General features: G+C 33.2%; 2 protein-coding genes across 2 annotated transcripts; one reads left to right on the forward strand and one right to left on the reverse strand.

The window, feature by feature from the left end:
• Positions 1-1681: 1681 nt before the first annotated feature.
• LOC128190476 (uncharacterized) lies at positions 1682-6600 on the reverse strand. Its single transcript, XM_052862550.1, has 5 exons — positions 6444-6600; positions 5460-6261; positions 5162-5299; positions 4467-4629; positions 1682-4115 (listed from the first exon to the last, which is right to left on the reverse strand). Exons 2-5 carry the CDS (start codon positions 6232-6234, stop codon positions 3863-3865), a joined length of 1329 nt encoding a protein of 442 aa, XP_052718510.1. The 5' UTR covers positions 6235-6261; positions 6444-6600; the 3' UTR covers positions 1682-3862.
• A 204-nt stretch (positions 6601-6804) lies between these two features.
• LOC128190477 (RNA polymerase II subunit A C-terminal domain phosphatase SSU72-like) lies at positions 6805-13019 on the forward strand. Its single transcript, XM_052862551.1, has 7 exons — positions 6805-6873; positions 9883-9973; positions 10122-10265; positions 10493-10632; positions 11060-11178; positions 12076-12192; positions 12389-13019. Exons 2-6 carry the CDS (start codon positions 9888-9890, stop codon positions 12175-12177), a joined length of 591 nt encoding a protein of 196 aa, XP_052718511.1. The 5' UTR covers positions 6805-6873; positions 9883-9887; the 3' UTR covers positions 12178-12192; positions 12389-13019.
• The last annotated feature ends 7933 nt before the right edge of the window (positions 13020-20952 follow it).

Raw genomic sequence — 20952 nt, forward strand, 5'->3', positions numbered from 1 at the left:
TATTTTACGCGAGTACTTAATTCTGCGATTCTACGGTTTAGCATCAAATCACGAGTATGTAAAATCGCGAATGCCGAATTTTTCCATATTCCAAATAGTTTACATTTGTACAAAAATTAAAGACAGATTTTAAAATCTGCAAGATGTGCTTATCGCGATTTTACGCGGATATTAATTTCTCCCGTTTAATTAGGAATTTGTAGTAAACAAAACTTATTGCAAGTTATAACGAAAGTTAACATATCAATTTATTTTAATGAAGAGCTTATATTCCAATAAAAAAACAAAATGTCAAATTCAGACTGATTTGCACATTCTTTTATGTCGATATAGGTTTGTTTGATGCCTAAACGATCTACAACAAGGGCATCTGTGAATTTTTTCGCCAGTATGGGTTGTCATATGATCCTTATGCTCCTGTTTTTTTTTTTCTTGACCACAGCCACCAAATTCACATGTAAACTGGGGGTCTCCATGGCTTTTCATGTGTCGATTCAAATTTGCTTTTACTGCAAACTTTTCCCAGTTATCACATGCAAATGTTTTTCGTCATCATGCACTGCACATCTGTGAATTAAGTTTAAAAGAAAACACATATTACTATAGAAAATGATAGATATAAACGTTAAATATTCATCCATAAATTATTATGAAATGTCCCAAACGACATTTACTAGGATAGCCATGCCAGCGCTTTGCCCACACCTAACCTCTCTCTCTCTCTCTCTCTCTCTCTCTCTCTCTCATAAATAAGAGAACAAACTGACAAATCTGTCACAAAACGCACTTACTTCATAATAAAAATTAGATTTACATAGTTGTACACATTATTTTAATGTTTTAAGTCAAATATCGGCACAAAATATTCTTATCTATGTCTTTTAAGATTAGCTTTGCTGTAAATCCTCTTACGTGTCCATTTTCATGATATTAAGCAGATCTACTCTTGAAGTCTATTATCCATTGTAAACAAGCACAATTCTTACATTTTTTTTAAATCGATCGTGGAACTGATCTTTACTATTTCGTATCGTGGTTACTGATCATATTAAACAAACCAACTTTGTACGTGTTTTTCATATCATGCATTCAAATTCTAAATATATTGAGCATCTCCACTCCAAAGAGGGTAAAGTATGTGTACTTTTCACGTTATTAAACACCTTGAATTTGATTGAATTGGAAATAAATTGTCAATCAAGTTATGATCGTGGATACTATCCCGTGAAATTTTGATCGAGCCGGAGATTGTGCACGAATGTTCTAGCAGTACGCGCAAAACTACGATTTTCTGAGAATAACAAAGTATCCATTGCTGAAATTATTACACTTTGGTGAAGGTCAAATGATTAAAAACGTACAGGAAAGTGTTACTTACCGTTCAAATTCTCCCTCAGGTGCAACTCAAAGTCGCCATTTTTACGTGGAATTGATCATACGCGTATCACGTGGTCCGCCACCGTGAAATATGATTCCCTTTTACTTCTTACGGAAACTTATAGTCAATTCATGGTTCTATAGAGACAGCCAGACTGAAATCTACACGCCCCATTTATCGATTGGTCGAAATCTACAGCGGCTGAAACTGACCGGACTGAAATCGATACGGCCAGCATTTGTTTCCAACAGGTTTGTGAAAAACTAACACCTCAGGGAGAGGATTTATAAGACATGGAGCATGCAGTATTTGATGTATTTATTAACATGTAAAACTTTAAAACTTCACACATGTAGGACAGCACTGTGTATGGACAAACAAGAACACACACACAAGTTTAAAATGTTTAAACTATAAATCACACACAGTAAAATAAAACCCAAAACAATATCATGAATTATCTAAAATTATAATAATGTTAAAGACTGCAAGAACTCTCTCTCTCTCTCTTTCTCTCTCTCATTCTCTTTCTCTCTCTCTCTCTCTCTCTCTCTCTCTCTCTTTCTTACTCTCTCAGTGTCTAGATTCTTTAGGACTAAAATTTGTTTTCTGACATAGCTTAATTTAAAATATGATAGTGATATAAACAAAACATTCTAAAATGGGTAAATTTAACACTCTGTAAATTCTGTTCTCAACAAATATCTCATCTGATTATAATTGGAAGAGCCATGTAAAAATTATACATCTGAAAGATGGTTTAAGTCTTATAATGCATGATTCAGAAACCCCTGATTCTGACCAAGAACAGTGTTTGTCTTAATACCATAATCTACTCAAAGATTTAACAAAAATACATAGATTCCTGTGTCTCAAACATATAATCAACAATAAATTTATCACTAATGTAAAATAAAAAATAAATAAAATACAATAAAATAATTCTGAAAAATTTAAAAATTAGATCAGTATTACTTCATATATTTTCTAATCTTCTGCATATGGAATGTGAGAAAAATATAGGACGGAAATATAGTCATGAACAAACTGTCCAAAAATTGGGATGGACTGGATTTATCAGGGAGTAAAGCTTCGAGACCAAGCACTGATTGAATGTATGGAATAAATGCATAAATTATTTATCATTTGTCACCATGATTTAACAATAACAATATCACAGTCAACATAAATATATAGAGGGGCAAATGGACGGCCATATAAGAATTGAATGAATTGTCTTAATGTTACCATAGATGTTCAAAACAGGACAAGTGTACCAAAACAATGTTTGAATTGATAAATTTACACTTATTTCAAATAATTCAATGACAACATATCAATGTGGCACAAGACAAGAAAAATAGCATGATTTTGAATAAATAAAGGTACATTTCAATTTCAATATGAGATGTACTTTCTAACAATAATTCAAAATTTCCGTTTGAAAGTAACATTATCTGAACAACATTTTACAGGATTATAATGATTTTTTAAAAAAGAACTGTTCTTGGGTGAAAAAAAAAATTCATATTTAGAAGCAGCTCCATTACTAAATTGATAAACTGTAAATAATGAAAAATAAATTATGGGGAAAAAACACAAAGCCAACGATTAACTTATTTCATTAAAACTTTATATCCATTGAATTTAATCAAATGAATTTTTTAAAATAATACCTCTAATCATTTATAATAAAACTTTTGGCTAAACTTTAACCAAACATACTAATATGTTTATTTCACAATTCAGAGTTGATTCATCTTCACTTTCCAAGGGTTTACAATATACTACAGTGTACTTAAAGTATTTCATCAGCCATAAACCCTTGGCTAGCGAAGATGGGGACTTCATCTAGATCTTTAAATAACAGATTAGACATGTAAATAAATATAACCCTGATAGTATACATGAACTTGTGACAGAACCAAATAAGTACAAAAAATGCACCTTAATATTAATAACCATTAATTATAGTGTCATGTACTGTAAAAATGTAAAGTTAAATTTTTCGCTCAGTGACTTAAAATGATTTTGAACAGTGTTGCAGATTCAAGTACAAAATGTCCATTTTAACATTATATGTTAATTAAGGAATCACCTTCCATAAGTATTAGATGTAAAATAACAACACTTTAAAAAAAAAACTCAACAACATTAAATAAACCAACTGCTATCACAAAAATAATGGCAAATTTGTATTCGAAAAGTCGAAAGTCGTACAAATTTACCAATTTTGTGTACACATTAGTTATAAGCATCAATAAATCAATATATACACATGTACATATAATGTACATTCTTAGTCTTCTCCATTATAGGTGTTACGGATTTACTGTCAGTAACAAACTATTAAATAACAAATAAATTAAATCCTGATTTCAAATCAATCATTCAGCCATGAGATCAAATATTCATGGCCAGGACCAGAATATCATGAGCCAACGTAGCAGATACTGTTCGAAAAGGAGTTGGTTGGCAGGCATATTAGATATTCATCGCCAGGTCTGACAGCATCTGAGAGTAATTTTGTTCTATGCTGAGTGATGGAAGAGTGACAGACTTATCCCCGTCCCTTAGGGTCACCAACTGTAGGGTGGTGGAACCAATCTGTCCCTGCCGAGACTCCAGGGAGAGCTGAGGGAACAATTTCTGTGTGACTGCATCCACCAGATAAGGGTCATCTCCAGATATAAGAGCCTTAGTGCCTGTCTCTCTTGGAACAGCAATTTTTCTTGGTCTAAACAAAATCATATCATGATCTTTAGCAATGCCTGATTTTACATATTAATTGCTACAATGAAGTGTTTGATTCACATCACACATTCCAAAACTTTTGAATGTTTTATCCAAGGTGAGTTAGTCAATATTAAATTTTTAACATATTTGTGACCATGGTACAAATTACATATTAGCTTGCAGCATTTGCACAAAACCAGTTAATTTCAATCGTTGTACATTTATTTTAATTCTTATAATACTGGTACCGATACATTGTTGATAAGGATTGGCATTGTGATCATTTTTGATAAATTGTTAATTCAGATTCCTTACAAATAGCTCTTGCCAAGGATGGTCAAGACTTCCCTACCTTCCCCTCTTTATTTGTGGGTTCTTTTTGTCTTCAACAGCCCTATCAAACAGATGTTTGAGGAGTAAGTCTGTGTCTCCTGTGATGTAAACTTTTCTCTCAGACTGTTTGGGCTGCTTTTTGTGTCTCTCCTTCTCATCCGGTGGAGTGATGGGTCTCATGTCTGCAATCGGACAAGTTAGAATATCAGGACATGCATTACTATGTGGTATTGTTATGATCGACTTCTCATATAAAACAGAGTAATATCTACAATCATATTTATTATCAAACAAATCATACAAGAGTTCATTACTTATGGATAACATTTCAGTTCTGTGATGTATGTCTTGAATTAGCTTTTTAATATTCAATAAAATGACCTCAAGTTACAATGTGTTCCATTCAAAACAGGCCATTCTGATAGAAGTTTTTTTTATATATTGCATCACATAAAACTGTTTTTTAAAATTTATTTTCTTTTTTAATTTCCTTTACTCATATTCCCTCATTGACTTCTTCAAAACCACAAATCAGAACATTAGTTTTTCAATTAAAAAAGTATTTAAAACAGTCAAGCCTGAATTTATTAAATTTGTTTACTTTTCAATATTGCAAAAAAGTCATTGTTCTTAATTTGTGCACTTGCAAGCTGAAAATTGCTCTTGATAACAGAGATTCATAATAAATGGTTATTTTTGCATCTAAAAACTCACCTGTTATATCTTCACTTGAGTCTTTTGATCCAAGTGGGGGTAATGACGGAAATAATGGAGCCGGAGAGACAGGGTTAGGAACATTTGGTTGTTTCCAAAATGACTGTGGCAATGCTCGCAATCTCATCGGCACTGACTCTGTTGCAATACAAAATATTTAGACCATTTTAAAGTAAGTAAATTTTAGTAGTCATGAATCAAGTTTATAAAATTCATACATACTACTTGATAGGTTTATATATTAATAAAATAATAATTCATTTATGTTTCAGGAGTCAAAAATAGAAATTAAAAGCACCTCTTTTTGGTCTAACTTTGGGAGGTGTTGGAGCTCTCTTTTTCAAAGCAGACTTAAAATCAAACTCAGTAGTCTTCTTCTTTTTCACTTTTTTAATTTCTTGTGCATGATGACGAAATCCGGGGGGTCTTATATATACTGGACCACTGGCTGTACTGCTTCCACTAGGAGAGGCTACATTTTCATAGTCATGATCATGTTCATATGCATGTTGGACGGATGAACTACTATTCACACTAGAACGTGGGGAAGGAGGTAGACTCTCTTCTTCATCACTGGACGTTACTAGAGGCCCTGATGCCCCTCGCTTAGACCCGTGCTGTGGTAATGTCAATTTCTCACTATCTAACTGTCCTTCTTCTTTAATATCTGTTAAAGGAATATTTGAACGTTTCCCTCCTTGTGAGGTAGCCTCTTCATTCTCTTGACTGACTAGACCATTATTTGTAGAAATAATTTTCTTTAATCCATAGGATTTATAGCGTGATGACTCCTCGTCCTCATTCAGGACAATTATATTTGATAATGTCGATTTTTTCACACAAGTTAACTTAGAATCCTCATCCAAGTTAACTGTAATTAAACTTGACGTTGGCGCCCTCTTTCCTCCATATGATTTTGTTGGAATGTTACTGGTTAAGTGCAATGGTTCGTCTTCCTCTGTATATGAATGGAACCCATGTGGAGCTTTTTTACCACCATACGATTTTTGAGTTGAACCTAAGCCAAAATTTACATCCAACAAGGGAACTTGTGCTGCAGAGAGTGATGCCATTTTGTTAGCATAGAGCTGTCATGATTCCTAAAACAAAAAGACTTCATACTATTTGTGTCAAATCTATGGCGTAAAATTCAAAATGCAATTATGACAAATATAGAACGAGTGCATTTAACCTGCTTCAACATGTCTTTCGCAAAATAATCAACGAGTATATAACGCAACGCATAAACAACATGGTATAAAGAGATATCATAAGGGTTTACCTGAAAACAATATATATTGTTGAAACTATTCTTTTTGATATAAATAAGAAGTTCGGCCATTGCTGTTATAAGATGTTGTTTACACGATCAATTCCCGTCGCCATGCATATGTAAACAATCTCCGATCGAAATATAAACTGGTTCTAAATCAGAATAGAACCAGAAAAAAATGACGTCATTTTTGCATGAACACAAAAAAGCATACTTTTTATTCTATTCTTAAATGTAAATGAAATATTTTATCATTGCATTATCTCATTTTGGTGAATATTACAATTTTCAACCCCCAACCCCCCTAAAATAAGCATTTTTTAAAGAAGGAATAAGAATACGAACGGGTTATTGAAATTCTCTTTTTGTTTTCTGCATAAATTGACAAAAATCCGCCACACCGGAAGTGAAGGAATCTCATCCCCTGCTAAATTTGCAGGTATTATTTTGCTACCAAATTTTCCCTTTAATTTTTTTTCATTGTGTTCGAAACGTTTGAAATGAGAGAAAACCTTGAGCAAAGAATTTCTCTGTAGATACAATACAAGTCCTTTATGGATAGATTAATTTAATGTGTTCCTATTTTATAAACACGATCTGAGATCAAATTTTTATTTTTCATGTTTAAAAGCGTTTACTAGTGCATTTTTAATAGTTGACTCAAGTTTAAATGTAAGAAGTCAAGTTATGAGATAGATACAGAGGAAAGAATTCATTATTGTGTAAACAAAGTCTTATATTTGTTTACAAATGTAAAGTAAGGAATTACAATTCTTTGACAAAATGAAATGCGGTAAACCAGAAAAACTGCTTCAATTTGTTCATAAACAATATAGTCAACAGAAAAAGCAACATTTAATCGAAGCTTATACCATTAAAACACATATGTATTTAAAACAATAAGAAGAATTGAGCTTTGTTTGCAAAACAGAGAATTATAAACTCTGTATCTTTCATGTAAGATTTTTTTTACTTTTATATCTTGAGAAGGCATTAAAAATATCCATATTACCCACCCTAAACATTAAAAAGGGAAAAATGAAGTAATTTTTTTAGCTAAATCTGTGTTATAGTCTCTTTTACGACTGACGTTTAATTAACAAAAATGTGTTTTACAGTGTTTCTGTTTTGAGGATGAGGCAATTAGAACAATCACAATATCACTGTTAATTATTCAATATGCTTTAAGGTAGCCTATATTATGATGTCTTTCAAAGTAGAGGCTGATATAGCTTGATAACTTTCCTTAATAGTGACAAAGCTCTGAACAATTGCTAATTCAGGGTTAGGTAATTGCGATACTGCTCATAAACTTGATAAAATATGATGTAACAGCAAATAAATATGCTTGGGTCCTATGGTACCAGGGGAGTTTACTTTTAAATCAAATCAATGAAGTAAAATAAAAAAAGAATACACAAGTACCAGTGAGATAAGTCATAATTATAGACAAACTGAAATTTTGACAAAGTTTAGTAATTTGCCCTGCAATAGAGAAGTAGCATAGTACCACGGTAACTATACAGGGGTTTTTTGCAAATGTGAATTACCATTAATTAAATAGACCAGTTGCAGAAAAATAGCATTTTCTTTCTTTTAAAGTTAAACAATATTTTCAAGAAGATTTTGTATTTAAAAAGTGGGGTTTTTTTTATCAGATCAGAAAAATCTCTTTGGACAGGATTCCAAATGGCAAAGAGTACACCCATCTTGAACCATGATTATGTATTGATGGTACATGTACTCTCAAAAATATTCATTCTTTCATGTTATCAAAAGGTCTGCTCTCCGTGGCACTTCAGGCCCATGAGAAAGCTTTGCCCTTATTATTTTATACTTACTGTGGTTTTGTAGTTATTCGTTTGTTTATTAAAGAAGTGTGTGCGGTTTTATGCATTTTTTGTCCCCAAAATTAAAGTTTTATAAAGTGCTTTAAAAATAAGGTGAAAGATATTTGGAATCATATTGAAAATAAGGGTGCAAAAGGTTATCACTTCAGTGACATCATAATGTAGAAATGACATCATGAAGATTGCCTGATTTTGATAAATTGATGTTTTGTAGCGAAATATGGGTGTTTTCCAATGGATTTTTGACTGGAAAACATCGAGCGCAGGCACACTCAAGTACCATTTTTTAGTATAAAGTGTATAATTATCTTAAGAAAAACATATGTTAAAATTTTTCTTGAGCAGACCTGCGCTCTATACTTCCGAATGCAAAATATAAAGCACAAATGAAAATATTTTCAATTGTTCTCAAATTTGCAGGAATTAGGTCATTTAGTTGCCTATACTTGTCATTTAGTAAGCATTTAATAGCGAATGAGCAATGTTGACTAAAATCAATATTAAAGTGATAGGTGTCCAAGTGAGTGTACAATTATTGATAAAGATTTGATTTTTATACGACAATATTTAAAAACTGGTTAAAATTGGGGGCAGATATTTGACCATACCGCACATAGTCCTTTATTTGGTTGGGCAGAATTCTCTTAAGGTCAAGATCCAGTAACTGATTCCAGAGTGTCTTTTTGGTTTTAGAACCATTATGACGGCATAATTAATTTGATGAATCATTTTACTGTATTTTACGGCTTTAAAGAAATTATGTAGAAGATGAAATAATTTCTTGACGTTTTATATTAATCAATGGGAAAAGTAATCACGATACCTATATTCAATGACATCATTTAGAACAGAAGGTGAGGAGCTTGTTAATTGCCATTTTTTGAAGACTGTTGACATCTAGATACATGTATATTTCATTTGTCAAAAATGAACAAAACTGGGTTTTTTTATTTATTTCCTTCATATTTCTTTGAGAAAGACAGTGGAAAACATGATATTTCATTGCCTGTACCAAAAATTTAAGCCCCGGTACACCGTATCAAACAAAGGTATTGTTATGAAGCATCATTGAAAGAACTTATATCTTCCATTTCATAAATCTGTAGGCACCTTTGATTTACAATATCTTTACCTTAAAAATGTAGTATATCTTGCATAAATTGAATCATGGAATAATTTAAATATCTTTTACAGTGTGACTTTTGGAGGACAAAGGCAATGAAAACAATTGTATTTTCACCATAATCTCATGAACTTAATTTAATACATTGCTTGGTAGCAATGGTACTTTTCCTTGTAAATTTACTCGATTTTTGTGGCTGCTGATTGCTCAGATGTCATATTTTTCTATTCATTCATTACCCTGATTGAATTTTGTTTTTGTGGTAATAAATTTTATTTCAAATTAGTTTCAGTGTGTCTTAAATTGTTTGGAAGAATGAATAGCAAGCATTCTTCATCTTAAAAATTATTCAGAGATAGAAGCTATTTTATTTCATTGAGAATAATCTTTCTTAACATAGGTATTTTGTAACTTACCAGTTTCGTCTCAATTAATATTTATATTTTTCTTATATATCTGGATTTTTTTTGGTCAGGCGCCATGACGGATGGAGGTTCAACCTTGTCTGTTGCAGTCGTCTGCTCAAGTAATCAGAATAGGAGTATGGAGGCTCACAGCTTCTTAAGGTTCCATATATTTATTTCTGTATATCTGGGGAAAAAATGAATACTTGGATGTTGTTTATCTCAAGAGGCATATGTTTATTTATTCTTAAATGCATTGACTTATTAAAATTGAACATTTAGAAATTATCAACGAATTGTTTTTTTACAGTAAAAGGGGTTACAATGTAAGGTCTTTTGGAACTGGAAGTCAAGTAAAGTTACCTGGAGCCACTTTGGACAAGCCAAATATTTATGATTTCAACACAACTTATGATGAAATGTACAGAGACTTGATGAGAAAAGATCCTGAACTGTATCCTTGGGTCGAACATTTTACCAATATGTACCATGATCTGATTAATGTTAGAAGTAGACGCTTTAATGATCTTATGCAGATTACTACATATTGATCTGAATTAATATGAAAACTCATAAAAAAGTTTACCAATAGGTCATCATAAACTACATGTATAATATAAAATACAAAACTATCTTTAGACATTTCAAAATAACCAGTGTTGAATCCCTAAATAACACAAGATACACACAGAATGGGATCCTACACATGCTGGACAGGAATCGAAGGATCAAGCCAATGCCAGAGAGGTTCCAGGCGTGCAAAGAAAAGTTTAACGTCATCATCACCTGTGAGGAGAGAGTTTACGATCAAGTTATAGAGGGTAAGAAAACATAATACAGGTACAATCATCATAAGAGAAATGATTAAACCTTTTATAATAAACATTTTTTCGTAATTATTATTCATTTTCTTAGTTTCATGTCCCTCTTTTCTATTAATATATAAATATATGTATGAAATTTGATTACTAGAATTATCGTTTCTAAAACATGAGTACATGATGCATTAGTTGAGATAAATAGCATGTGTTTAGATAGATACATGTATGATGATTTATTCTTCTGCATTACCCTTAATATTCAGAGATTGCGGTTGGTTAAGTTATTTAACCACTGTGAAAAACTGTTTGAAATCACCAACACCTGATGTTATATATTTTCCTCAAAATGAAAAATGCTAGTTTCATCTGCTGTTTTTTTTACCATAAACATAACTCCAGGAAGAAAAAAAATTGAATGTTTTTGTAGACTTTGAAACAAGAGAAAAGGAGGACATGCAGCCTGCTCACATCATCAACATTGACATTCAGGACAATCACGAAGAGGCCACAATTGGAGCTTTTCTTATAAGTGATTTAGCCACCATGGTATGTTTTTATAAAGACTTTTCATGGTGCTCTTTATGTGTTCTTCATTTTCAAAAAGTCATTCTTATTGTTGATAATTTTTGGGAGTTGATTTTAATCAACTCTCCTATGCAGTGACTCAGGCAAACCGAAAGTGAAACAGTGTTTGGACCTAAGCACAAATCAACACCGCTGACAACATTTTGTTCTAATCAATAAATTCGATGTAATGAGTTTTTAAGTATTGTTTTTCAAGGAAACTAATTTATAGATACCTGGTAAATAGTCAGATTTTAAATGGTACGTACAATTTAGATATTTTTTGAAATCGTACATTTTATGTATTCCTACGCCAGAGTTCAATATAGTCTCGTTCAACCATACGCTTGGCTGTCTCCGTAAATCTCCGACAAGCAGAGAGTCTCTCTTGCTTGTCGGAGATTAACGGATACAGCTGAGAGTCTGGTTGAACGAGACTAGAGTTCAATTTTGCTTGGATCTATACAATTTTTCATAACTATTTCGATTACTGATACATAGTTTGATGGAATAATTCTTTGAATATTACACAACATGATTGATATTGGATTTTCACAAAATTCCTGTAGGAGAATTCATATTATAAAAAATGTGCGCAATTCAAATACTTATAGGAATTTACCTGCCATGCATGCAAAATAACATATCGTTGATTTTAAAATAAATAATAATCGATAAAATCAACTCCCATCAGTACTTTGATTACTGTTTGAAACATTTGCAATCATTATGTTTATTAAAACACAGGATTTACGAAAAAATTATTTTCTTAAAAATTAAACTAGTATCTTGACATCTAGTTGTGAAAGTTTCTTGCTTCTACCATAATTTGTTTACAAACTCACATTATTCCTCACTCTTCCCCCATTTCATTTATAGCTTTTTGAGTCAGATGATCTGGATAATGACATTGATGAGATTTTACAAGATTTTGAGCCCAGAGCCAGACGGCCTATTCTTCACACAGTCTGCTTCTACTGAACTGGGTTTTATGAGGTGATTTTATCTCTTTTGTTTTAAGTATACACTTAACTTACTCTCAGACAGTAAATTTGTTCAGTGATATTGGGATAACATGTATACATGTCTTAGTATTTGTTAATTACCTGTGAACTTATGATAAATTTATTTTGTAAACATGAATTTTTATTTCAATTTCTGTATGTAATTGGTTTCAATTTTTTGTTCACAGATTCCAAGCATTGCTACAAGATTTCAGTTGATACAGTTTTTAAAAAGAGTATAGGTTCAAGTTTTTATTATGTTGCTGAATCTTCATAATAAAACTATTTGTACTTTTTATGTAGTACATGTACCAATTTATAAAGCAAGTACTTTGTACCTTCAGTTGTTATCTTGAAGTGATGTTCGTTCAGTAGGTGGGGGGTCACTGAGGTGTATGCTTTGCATTTTATTTTAAAGTGTGGCCCACAAAAAAATGATAGATGTTTCTGTAATTATGCTCTTTCTTTCTGTGGTGGATTATCATGCATTACAAAAATTAGAGGGTGCATCTTGTTGGAAATAAAGTGAAATACCAACATACTTTTAATTTTTTAACAAACAACTTGCTATAACTGTCATAAAAAAATAACTTTTTTTTTATAAATTAATGTTGTAAGAGATGTGAATGTACCGTATGTGACATTGAACTTGAAAAAATTCTGATTTTACTTTTTGATGTACATACCATAAATTTGTAGAATGAAAATGAATGTAAATCTCTCCTTATATATACAGATGATTTAAGAGATGTTTGTAGTCTTTGTTTACAAGACTATTTGTTTACTGTAAAACAGAAATAAACTTATTTTTGTTTTTAATGTTCCATGTTATGTTGTTAATGAACACATGAAGTAATTAAATCGCTTGGGGATTTCTATATACGGTATTTACACCTTTTACATTCGAGTAGGACGATTTATATCTTTTTGCATATATCTACACTTAAAAGTGCATGCAGGGCTCATAAAAATTTCATGCTACTGACCAGCTTTTACACAATTAGGTATAAAGTCATGTATCTGTTATCATAAAAAATAATGTATCCTGAATTAATGTACCGCATACGGTAACCTTATGAACATAAATTGTGTAGATTTTCTCTGCAGTTTACAATCGACTTTCAATTTGGACACTATGTTCACGGAAAAGCAATATAAAGCTCATATTTTAAGCTTAAGAAATGACTTTTTTGCTTATTTGCACGAATCTCTCGTGGGTAAACTCGTCAATTTCCTGATTTAATGCTCGATTCTCTCAAAATTTTCACGAATGAAAATAAAACAATGAAATTTAATATAAATATTGTGACTTGGAGTCTATTCCTTAAAGTTCCGTTTTTATTTGCGAAAAACTATTTTTAGCAACAAAAATGAGCGCGAAGGGCTTTCGGAATTTTTTTTAGCGGTTTACAAAATATATTTTAATTCTTACTTGATACTTGAGCTAGGGTTTCAGTCAAATTTATTAAATCACAAGCATCGAAATTCAACTTGATTTAACAAGAGGTGAATTTCAAATCAACGATTGTAAATGACTGACATTTGCTTTTGATCTTTGACCAGTGTTGACAAAGACAACGTACATTGCCCGTGCACTTTTACTTTACTGACCGAAAGAATTAATCCAGGAAAACAAAATTTATAATAGCTGGCAAAAAAAATTCATAAAATACATTTTAAAATGACAGAAAACAGTAATAACGCGTATTCAGTTTCTATGGAAGGGAATTACCGCCAAAATTCTATGTATCTTGCTTTTATTCTTATTATGCTTACTTCTTTATTCTTCATTACATTTACACTTCGTTGCATGTCACTTTATTGTTTTCATATTCATGCTTATTTAATTTCACTTTGATTCTCTTTGATCCTTCATTGTTTGCTTAATTCTATGTTGCAACATTCTCTTCTTATTCGTGTAAATTCTTTCTTCTATCTCTGTTACAAACGTGAATTCAAACACGCAAACCATAAAGCACTTTCAATAAAGACGAATACAAGTTGCATGAATTTGATGCTGCATTATGACGCCAGGCGACAGTGTGTGCGCTACAATTGCTGCTCCCGAAGATTTATTAAAACGAAACTAACAAATGGCATAAATTTAATAAATGCGTGAAAACATCTCAAATTAAGGGCTTAGTATAGGAATATGAAATACATGTTAATATAATTAACTTATAGCAAGCCACGATATACGCAGACTTAAAAAGATACGGATTTTTTTGTGTACATGTAAAATGCCTCCGCGCGGTTCTTAAAAAATCAGGGGGGGGGGGGGGGTCTGAGAGATAATTTTGTATTAATTTTTTTATTGGTTGATTAAATAAGTGTGAATTTTCCATTGGGGGGTGGATCTGATCTCATTCTAGATCCGCGGTGCAATGATGTACCGTATATACTGTAGATTCCTTATTTTACGCGAGTACTTAAGTCCGCGATTCAACGATTCTCCATCAAATCGCGAGAACATGAAATCGCGAATGCCGAAATTTTATCATAGTTTCATGTAGTTTACATGTGTCGGAATATTAAAAGCGAGATTTTAAAAATCGCGAGAAGAGCTTCTCGCGATTTTACGCTGATATTAATTCCTCGCGTTTAATTAGGAATTTACAGTATATGCAGTAACAAATTATTTGCAAATTATTTGCAGGAACGCTTAATTTTTAAATGTCATAAGTACTTGTCGACATGCAGGACTTTATTTTCATTTGAGGTGAAAAGAGGTGGGATGATGCACGGTTCTGTCCACAGGTACCCGTGGAACATGTAGATGAAATAAGAATAAATTTAAACCAAATTTAAAGATGTTTTTGAAAAACAATAAAAGGACTGGGGTACGAAATACTTTGAAGTAGCTTTTCTTGTACTCTAGTACGTGTGAAAATTATCACTTGCATGAATCACTATGTACCTTTCGTTAGGCTACAGTACTGTGTATCCCTGATTAAATTAAAATCCCACTTATTTTTCTAAAAGTTTTGAACTTGTGATATGAAAACTACGTTTGGTGCACGCGATTTTATATTCTTGCGATTCGGCACAGAACGGTGGAGTCGCAGAAGTAAACGCGGTAAAATTAACGAATCTAAGTTATCAGTGAATTAATAATTGAGTAAACGAAAACAAACCAAGCAAAAAGATTAAAATACGGTATGTGATATCGATATGACTGTTTATACGTTTTGGTTTAAAATCTAAATCAAATCTTAATAACAATTCTTATATAAAGTTCTAAATAAAATATTTTTTTCTTCCAAAATACAAAACATTAATAATGTATGTTTTCTTATTTACACAGATTTTTGAAGTGATAAAAATGTGTATGTATCACTCACAGCCATGCTTATTGTAGGTTTCTTTATTTTAATATAAATCATGTACATGTAACTGAATGTCCATGTTTAGATTTGAAGGTGTTTAAGCTATGATACATGTAACTTAGAGACATAAACCTCATACATGTCGTCTTGATTAAATGAATAGTTGAATTGACCGACTTCCATATCAAGCTTGCGATGATGATAATTATGATACGGGTGCTAATTATGAGAACTGTAAGATTATATCGTCTCATATAAATAACTGATGCGCAGACTTAGAATTTTATTTTATTTTAAGAGGGGGGGTCCAGTCACCCCACCACCCTTGAAAATTTTAACTTTTTTAAATTCACATAGTAAATTTAACCTACTGAAAATAGAACTCGACCTACCCCCCCCCCCCCCCCCACCCATCCCCGGCAAACAAAATTATAAATTATCCCTTAATACATTAACCTCCCCTCCATTTCTTGATCTTGGAGCGAAATGTCATGGTGCGAAACATCCCACATTTAGCTAGCTACGTTTGGTTTTTTTCGGGGAGCAGCAATTGTAGCGCGCATACTGCCGCCTGGCGGCATAATGCAGCATTAAATTCATGCAACTTGTATTCGTCTTTATTGAAAGTGCTTTATGGTTTGCGTGTTTGAATTCACGTTTGTAACAGAGATAGAAGAAAGAATTTACACGAATAAGAAGAGAATGTTGCAACATAATCTCAGCGAGATTCGTCGAGACTGAAATTTTTTTGACGGACGTCTCTTCCGAATCTCAGACCAGTGCCACACAAAGTGATTCGGGAAAATTTGCCCCAACTTCGGCCGGTTGTTATGTTAGAAATACGCTGAATTAAATCTTCTGTTCGCTTCAACTTTTTACTTTGAACATCCCTTTAACTCCCTATCAACATAAAATGTTAGGTTCCTACCGTTAAAAGATTTATATCCCACAAAATATGAACTTGTTTATTTTTCAATTCATTTCCACACTCATTCACATCTCCAATGCTGAAGAGTTCCAGTCAAGGTCACAAATAGCCTGTTTCAGAATATTTCTTACTCAAAGGTTTCAACCTTATCATTTTATGAATATTACATTATGAAATTAAAAGGATTAGTTATAAATACCAGATATTTCCTTTTAATTTATTATAAATTCCATATTTTATTTTTTTGGCAAAAAACTTGACATCCAAATGCTTTTATAAAGTTTCTATTTGCCCATTATAGTTTTCTATGTAAAACTACGAATACGACATATTTTGAAACAGGCTATTTGTGACCTTGACTGGAACTCTTCAGCATTGGAGATGTGAATGAGTGTGGAAATGAATTGAAAAATAAACAAGTTCATATTTTGTGGGATATAAATCTTTTAACGGTAGGAACCTAACATTTTATGTTGATAGGGAGTTAAAGGGATGTTCAAAGTAAAAAGTTGAAGCGAGCAGAAGATTTAATTCAGCGTATTTCTAACATAACAACCGGCCAAAGTTGGGGCAAATTTTCCCGAATCACTTTGTGTGGCACTGGTCTGAGATTCGGAAGAGACGTCCGTCAAAAAAATTTCAGTCTCGACGAATCTCGCTGAGATTAGTTGCAACATAGAATTAAGCAAACAATGAAGGATCAAAGAGAATCAAAGTAAAATTGGATAAGCATGAATAGATGAAAACAATAAAGTGACATGCAAGTGTAAATGTAATGAAGAATAAAGAAGTAAGCATAATAAGAATAAAAGCAAGATACATATAATTTTGGCGGTAATTCCCTTCCATAAGTTTCATATATTAAGACTTCTGCGAAAAAATTGTTGTCGCAGAGCCCGGCCAAATTGTATGATCATCTGCCCCTTGTCAGGCCGCGGGTAGGAGAGAGCTATATGTGGACTCCTGCCTCACTGTTCGTCGCTTAAGGATGGTACATGTACATATACATGCGTTTAAAAAATCTTATCAATGACTGTTGATGCACAGGCACCTGAATTTTTATCAATCAGTCGCTTAATAAGTCATATATCGAAAAATTCTACCCCTACTATATATAAATATAGTAGGGGTAGAATTTTTCGATAAATGACTTATTAAGCGACTGATTGATAAAAATTCAGGTGCCTGTGGTTGATGCAATTCTGATTCATGACCTTCAGTCCCGCGCAAAGCTTTATAAAGTTGGTTTTTTTTGGGGGGGGGGGGGGGGGGGGGGTCATGCCTCATAGGCGTCGGAAATGGGAGGGGGGCGCTCAGAGCCCCCCCCCCACTTTTTTTGCAAAGTTAGATCTAACCATCAGGCACATAGCATCGTGGAGGGGGCCAGCGCCCCCCCCCCCCCCCTCCCCCTACTTTTTCTCACAGCAAACATAATTGTTCCTAAACTTACCTAAAATTAATAGTGATAATGAAAATTGTCAAAAGATACTAGCCCCCCCCCCCCTCCCCCGGGATTAGGAATTTAATTAATTAGGAATTTCATGATTTGGGAAAATTGTTTTTCTTTGTAGGTAAAATTTTATCATCTTCCCAAGTCAAGTGTTTCAGATCCGCACCGCTCTACATAAATGTAGAGGGATCAGAAATTAACCCTTGACTTGGGAAGATGGATTTTTTTTTTTTGGAGTTATATAGGTATAAACTAGCCCCCCCCCCCCTTCCACTGAGTAGGATTTTCATTATTTCGGGAATTAGCCCTTTTTTTTTTTTGCTTGTCAAGATTTCTGATGTTCAGGTTAGACCCCCCCCCCCCTCCCCACGTTCAATTTGCTTCCGACGCCACTGTGCCTAACGTTTCATATTACTCTCTCTAAAATTCACAGTACTAATTTTATCATATATTTTAAATTATAAGAATTGATAACTTTACATACAATATTTCTCGTGTCAAAAATTAATTTATCAATCCTCAGCATCCTAATCCCAATGGGGTGTATTATCTAGGACTCTAATCCTTCTATTTTTATGTCAGTTTTGTTATTTCCCCTAAATATTTTACATGCTCCCCCAAAAGTGGGGATGGGGTTGCAGCTGCTTTAAGATTCAATTTTCTAGAAATGTTGGGGGGGGGGGGGGTCTGAACCACCGTCCTTCCCTTTATGGTACGTTCCTGGTTTGGGTAGAAATTGTGTCGATCTACGCTAGCGAAGATCTGTACAACATGCAATGTTGTGATTTTTAACCAGCTTTTCCAAAGGAAAAATGCGGTTTATGAGATGGTGGTCGGGCGGCTGCCAAAAGAGTACCCCTATTGTATGATTAACTCCTACAAAATCATCTCAAGTCAAGGGTTTCTAATCCGCACCTCTCCTTCCGGTCCCTCCTGGTCACTCCTCCTCCCTGTGGGAAGCGGAGTGGACCAAAAACACTTGGCTAGCAAGATGCTCCTACACGGTTTTCAAACTAGAAAGTTTTTGTTTTACAGATTAGTTTTACACACAGAGATGTGGATATTACTTGGATTTTGAATTTTGATTGTTTATGCAAAAACACCAGCTGTTGACCTTGGTAATTTTTTCCCAAAAATTTTGCACATAGAATACCCAATTTCTCTGGATGGGTAGTGTTTATCAATTTAGGTTATTTTTTTACTGTGATCCTTTCTTTACATAAAAGTTACAATGATAAGATACATGTACCTGCCCGCATTGCGTATTACATGAATGAATGAAAAGTGCAGATCTTTTCCGAGTCAATTTTCTGTTTGGGAGGTGATGCATAGGCGTCGGAACCGGGGGGGGGGGGGGGGGGCTGGGGGGGGGGGGTGTACCCCCCCCCCGCCCCCCACTTTTTTGCAAAGTTGGACCTTACCATTAGGCACTTAGCATCATAGAGGGTTCAGCCCCCCCCCCCCACTTTTTCTCGCAGCAAAGATCATTGTTCATAAATTTACCTTGAAAAGATGGGATTAATGAGAAGATAGAGTCATAGATATACTTGCCCCCAAATTTCAGAATTTGGGAAAAAGAATGAAGATGGTGGATAAGGCGTGTAAAATGCCCAAACAAAAACGGACAAGGTACTGAAAAATAAAAATATCAACTAATCTGAAAAATGTTCAAAAGATCATTCAAAACAATATATATTTAACATATCATCGATTTGTAATCTTTAAATATGTTCAATACTCAAGATATGTTAATTCAAACTGGCGTATATGTATCAAAACCTACAAATTGTGCCATTTTTTAGAACTTCAATGCCTTTTCTTTTATAGAGTGGGTCTGTGCTCCATATTTTTCTCATTGTCAAAATAAGGTATAATGGAAATTAAACCAATTTCAATTAATAAAAAAATTGAGAGATGACCCACTATACGTTAAAAATATCATTTTGTATCCCAACAATTGAAAGTTTTAAAAAAGTAATACAAGTCCGTAAATTCGTGGCCAAAGTCGCATGTAGCATTGAAATAGCTCAGTGTTGTGCTGAAATGGCTCTGTGGTTAAAGTACCAGACATTAGGTCTCATTATACCTAAAGGCTTTTTATGTTGTGGGTTCGATACCACCAAAACATAAGGCAATATTTTTTAAATCTTACCTTTTGTTAAAATACTAAAAATTGAATATAGTTAGATATTGTACTTTTGCAAACTTGTATTAAAATTCAATTTGAAAAAATTGAATTGGAAAAAAATAAATTCAAAATTGTATTTCACGACTAAACCGAATGGGCGTTTGCTCTATCTTATACCCCCATCTTCTTTGGTAGGTAAGAATTTTTTTTGGAACTATAGGTTTACCCCCCCCCCCCCCCCCCACGGATTAGAATTTTCATGATTTGGGGAAATAGTTGTTTTTTTTTTTTAGGATCAGTCTAGCCCTCATCCCCCCGCTTTCAATTTGCTTCCGATGCCACTGTGATGGGAGGTCCAATGCAGTCATGCATACAGAGTCACCAGTTTTCATCATTGTCATAAATATACCCTACCCTTCAAGAATAATATTATTTATTTCTACCAATCATTTTTTAAACTAATGATATGTCACAAAAAGCACAGGCGCCTGATGTTAAAAATACTTCTTTTTTTTAAGATAATTTCAAATATTTCTTTTATGATTTATACGAGATAATTATCATTATCGAACATGAAATCATATCATTATAAAAGCTTGTTCTTAATCATGTGTTAATGTAGGCGTCTGTGATCAGGTATGTTAGCGTCGTTTTCCAAAGCGCAGGGAAGGGGGTTTAAATCTATTTACCCCCAAAAGTTTATATTAAAAAAATTATACAAATGGGGGCGGGGGATGGGGGCTTCAACTTCTTATTTTGATTTTTGATTTCTTCTCTATATAATTTCTATACATTTGCATAAAAAGTGTGTCTTCTTCTCCAAATGCCGCTACTCAGTGTAAGATCTATAAAGAGTAAATAATTCCTAAAGCCCCCCCCCCACCCCCCCCCAACCAACCCCCCCCCCCCCCAACCCAACC

This window comes from Crassostrea angulata, chromosome 6, assembly GCF_025612915.1.
Source record: "Crassostrea angulata isolate pt1a10 chromosome 6, ASM2561291v2, whole genome shotgun sequence".
In the NCBI taxonomy this organism is placed as follows: domain Eukaryota; kingdom Metazoa; phylum Mollusca; class Bivalvia; order Ostreida; family Ostreidae; genus Magallana; species Magallana angulata.

Excerpts from the sequence above, each read along its gene's own strand:
- LOC128190476 (XM_052862550.1), bottom strand. The coding sequence starts at position 6,234 with ATGGCATCACTCTCTGCAGCACAAGTTCCCTTGTTGGATGTAAATTTT. Across the intron at positions 5,300-5,459 it reads CAAAGTTAGACCAAAAAGAG|AGTCAGTGCCGATGAGATTG; the intron begins GTGCTTTTAATT and ends GTATTGCAACAG. Across the intron at positions 4,116-4,466 it reads CCACAAATAAAGAGGGGAAG|ACCAAGAAAAATTGCTGTTC; the intron begins GTAGGGAAGTCT and ends GATTTTGTTTAG.
- LOC128190477 (XM_052862551.1), top strand. The coding sequence starts at position 9,888 with ATGACGGATGGAGGTTCAACCTTGTCTGTTGCAGTCGTCTGCTCAAGT. Across the intron at positions 10,633-11,059 it reads TTACGATCAAGTTATAGAGG|ACTTTGAAACAAGAGAAAAG; the intron begins GTAAGAAAACAT and ends ATGTTTTTGTAG. Across the intron at positions 11,179-12,075 it reads TAAGTGATTTAGCCACCATG|CTTTTTGAGTCAGATGATCT; the intron begins GTATGTTTTTAT and ends TTTCATTTATAG.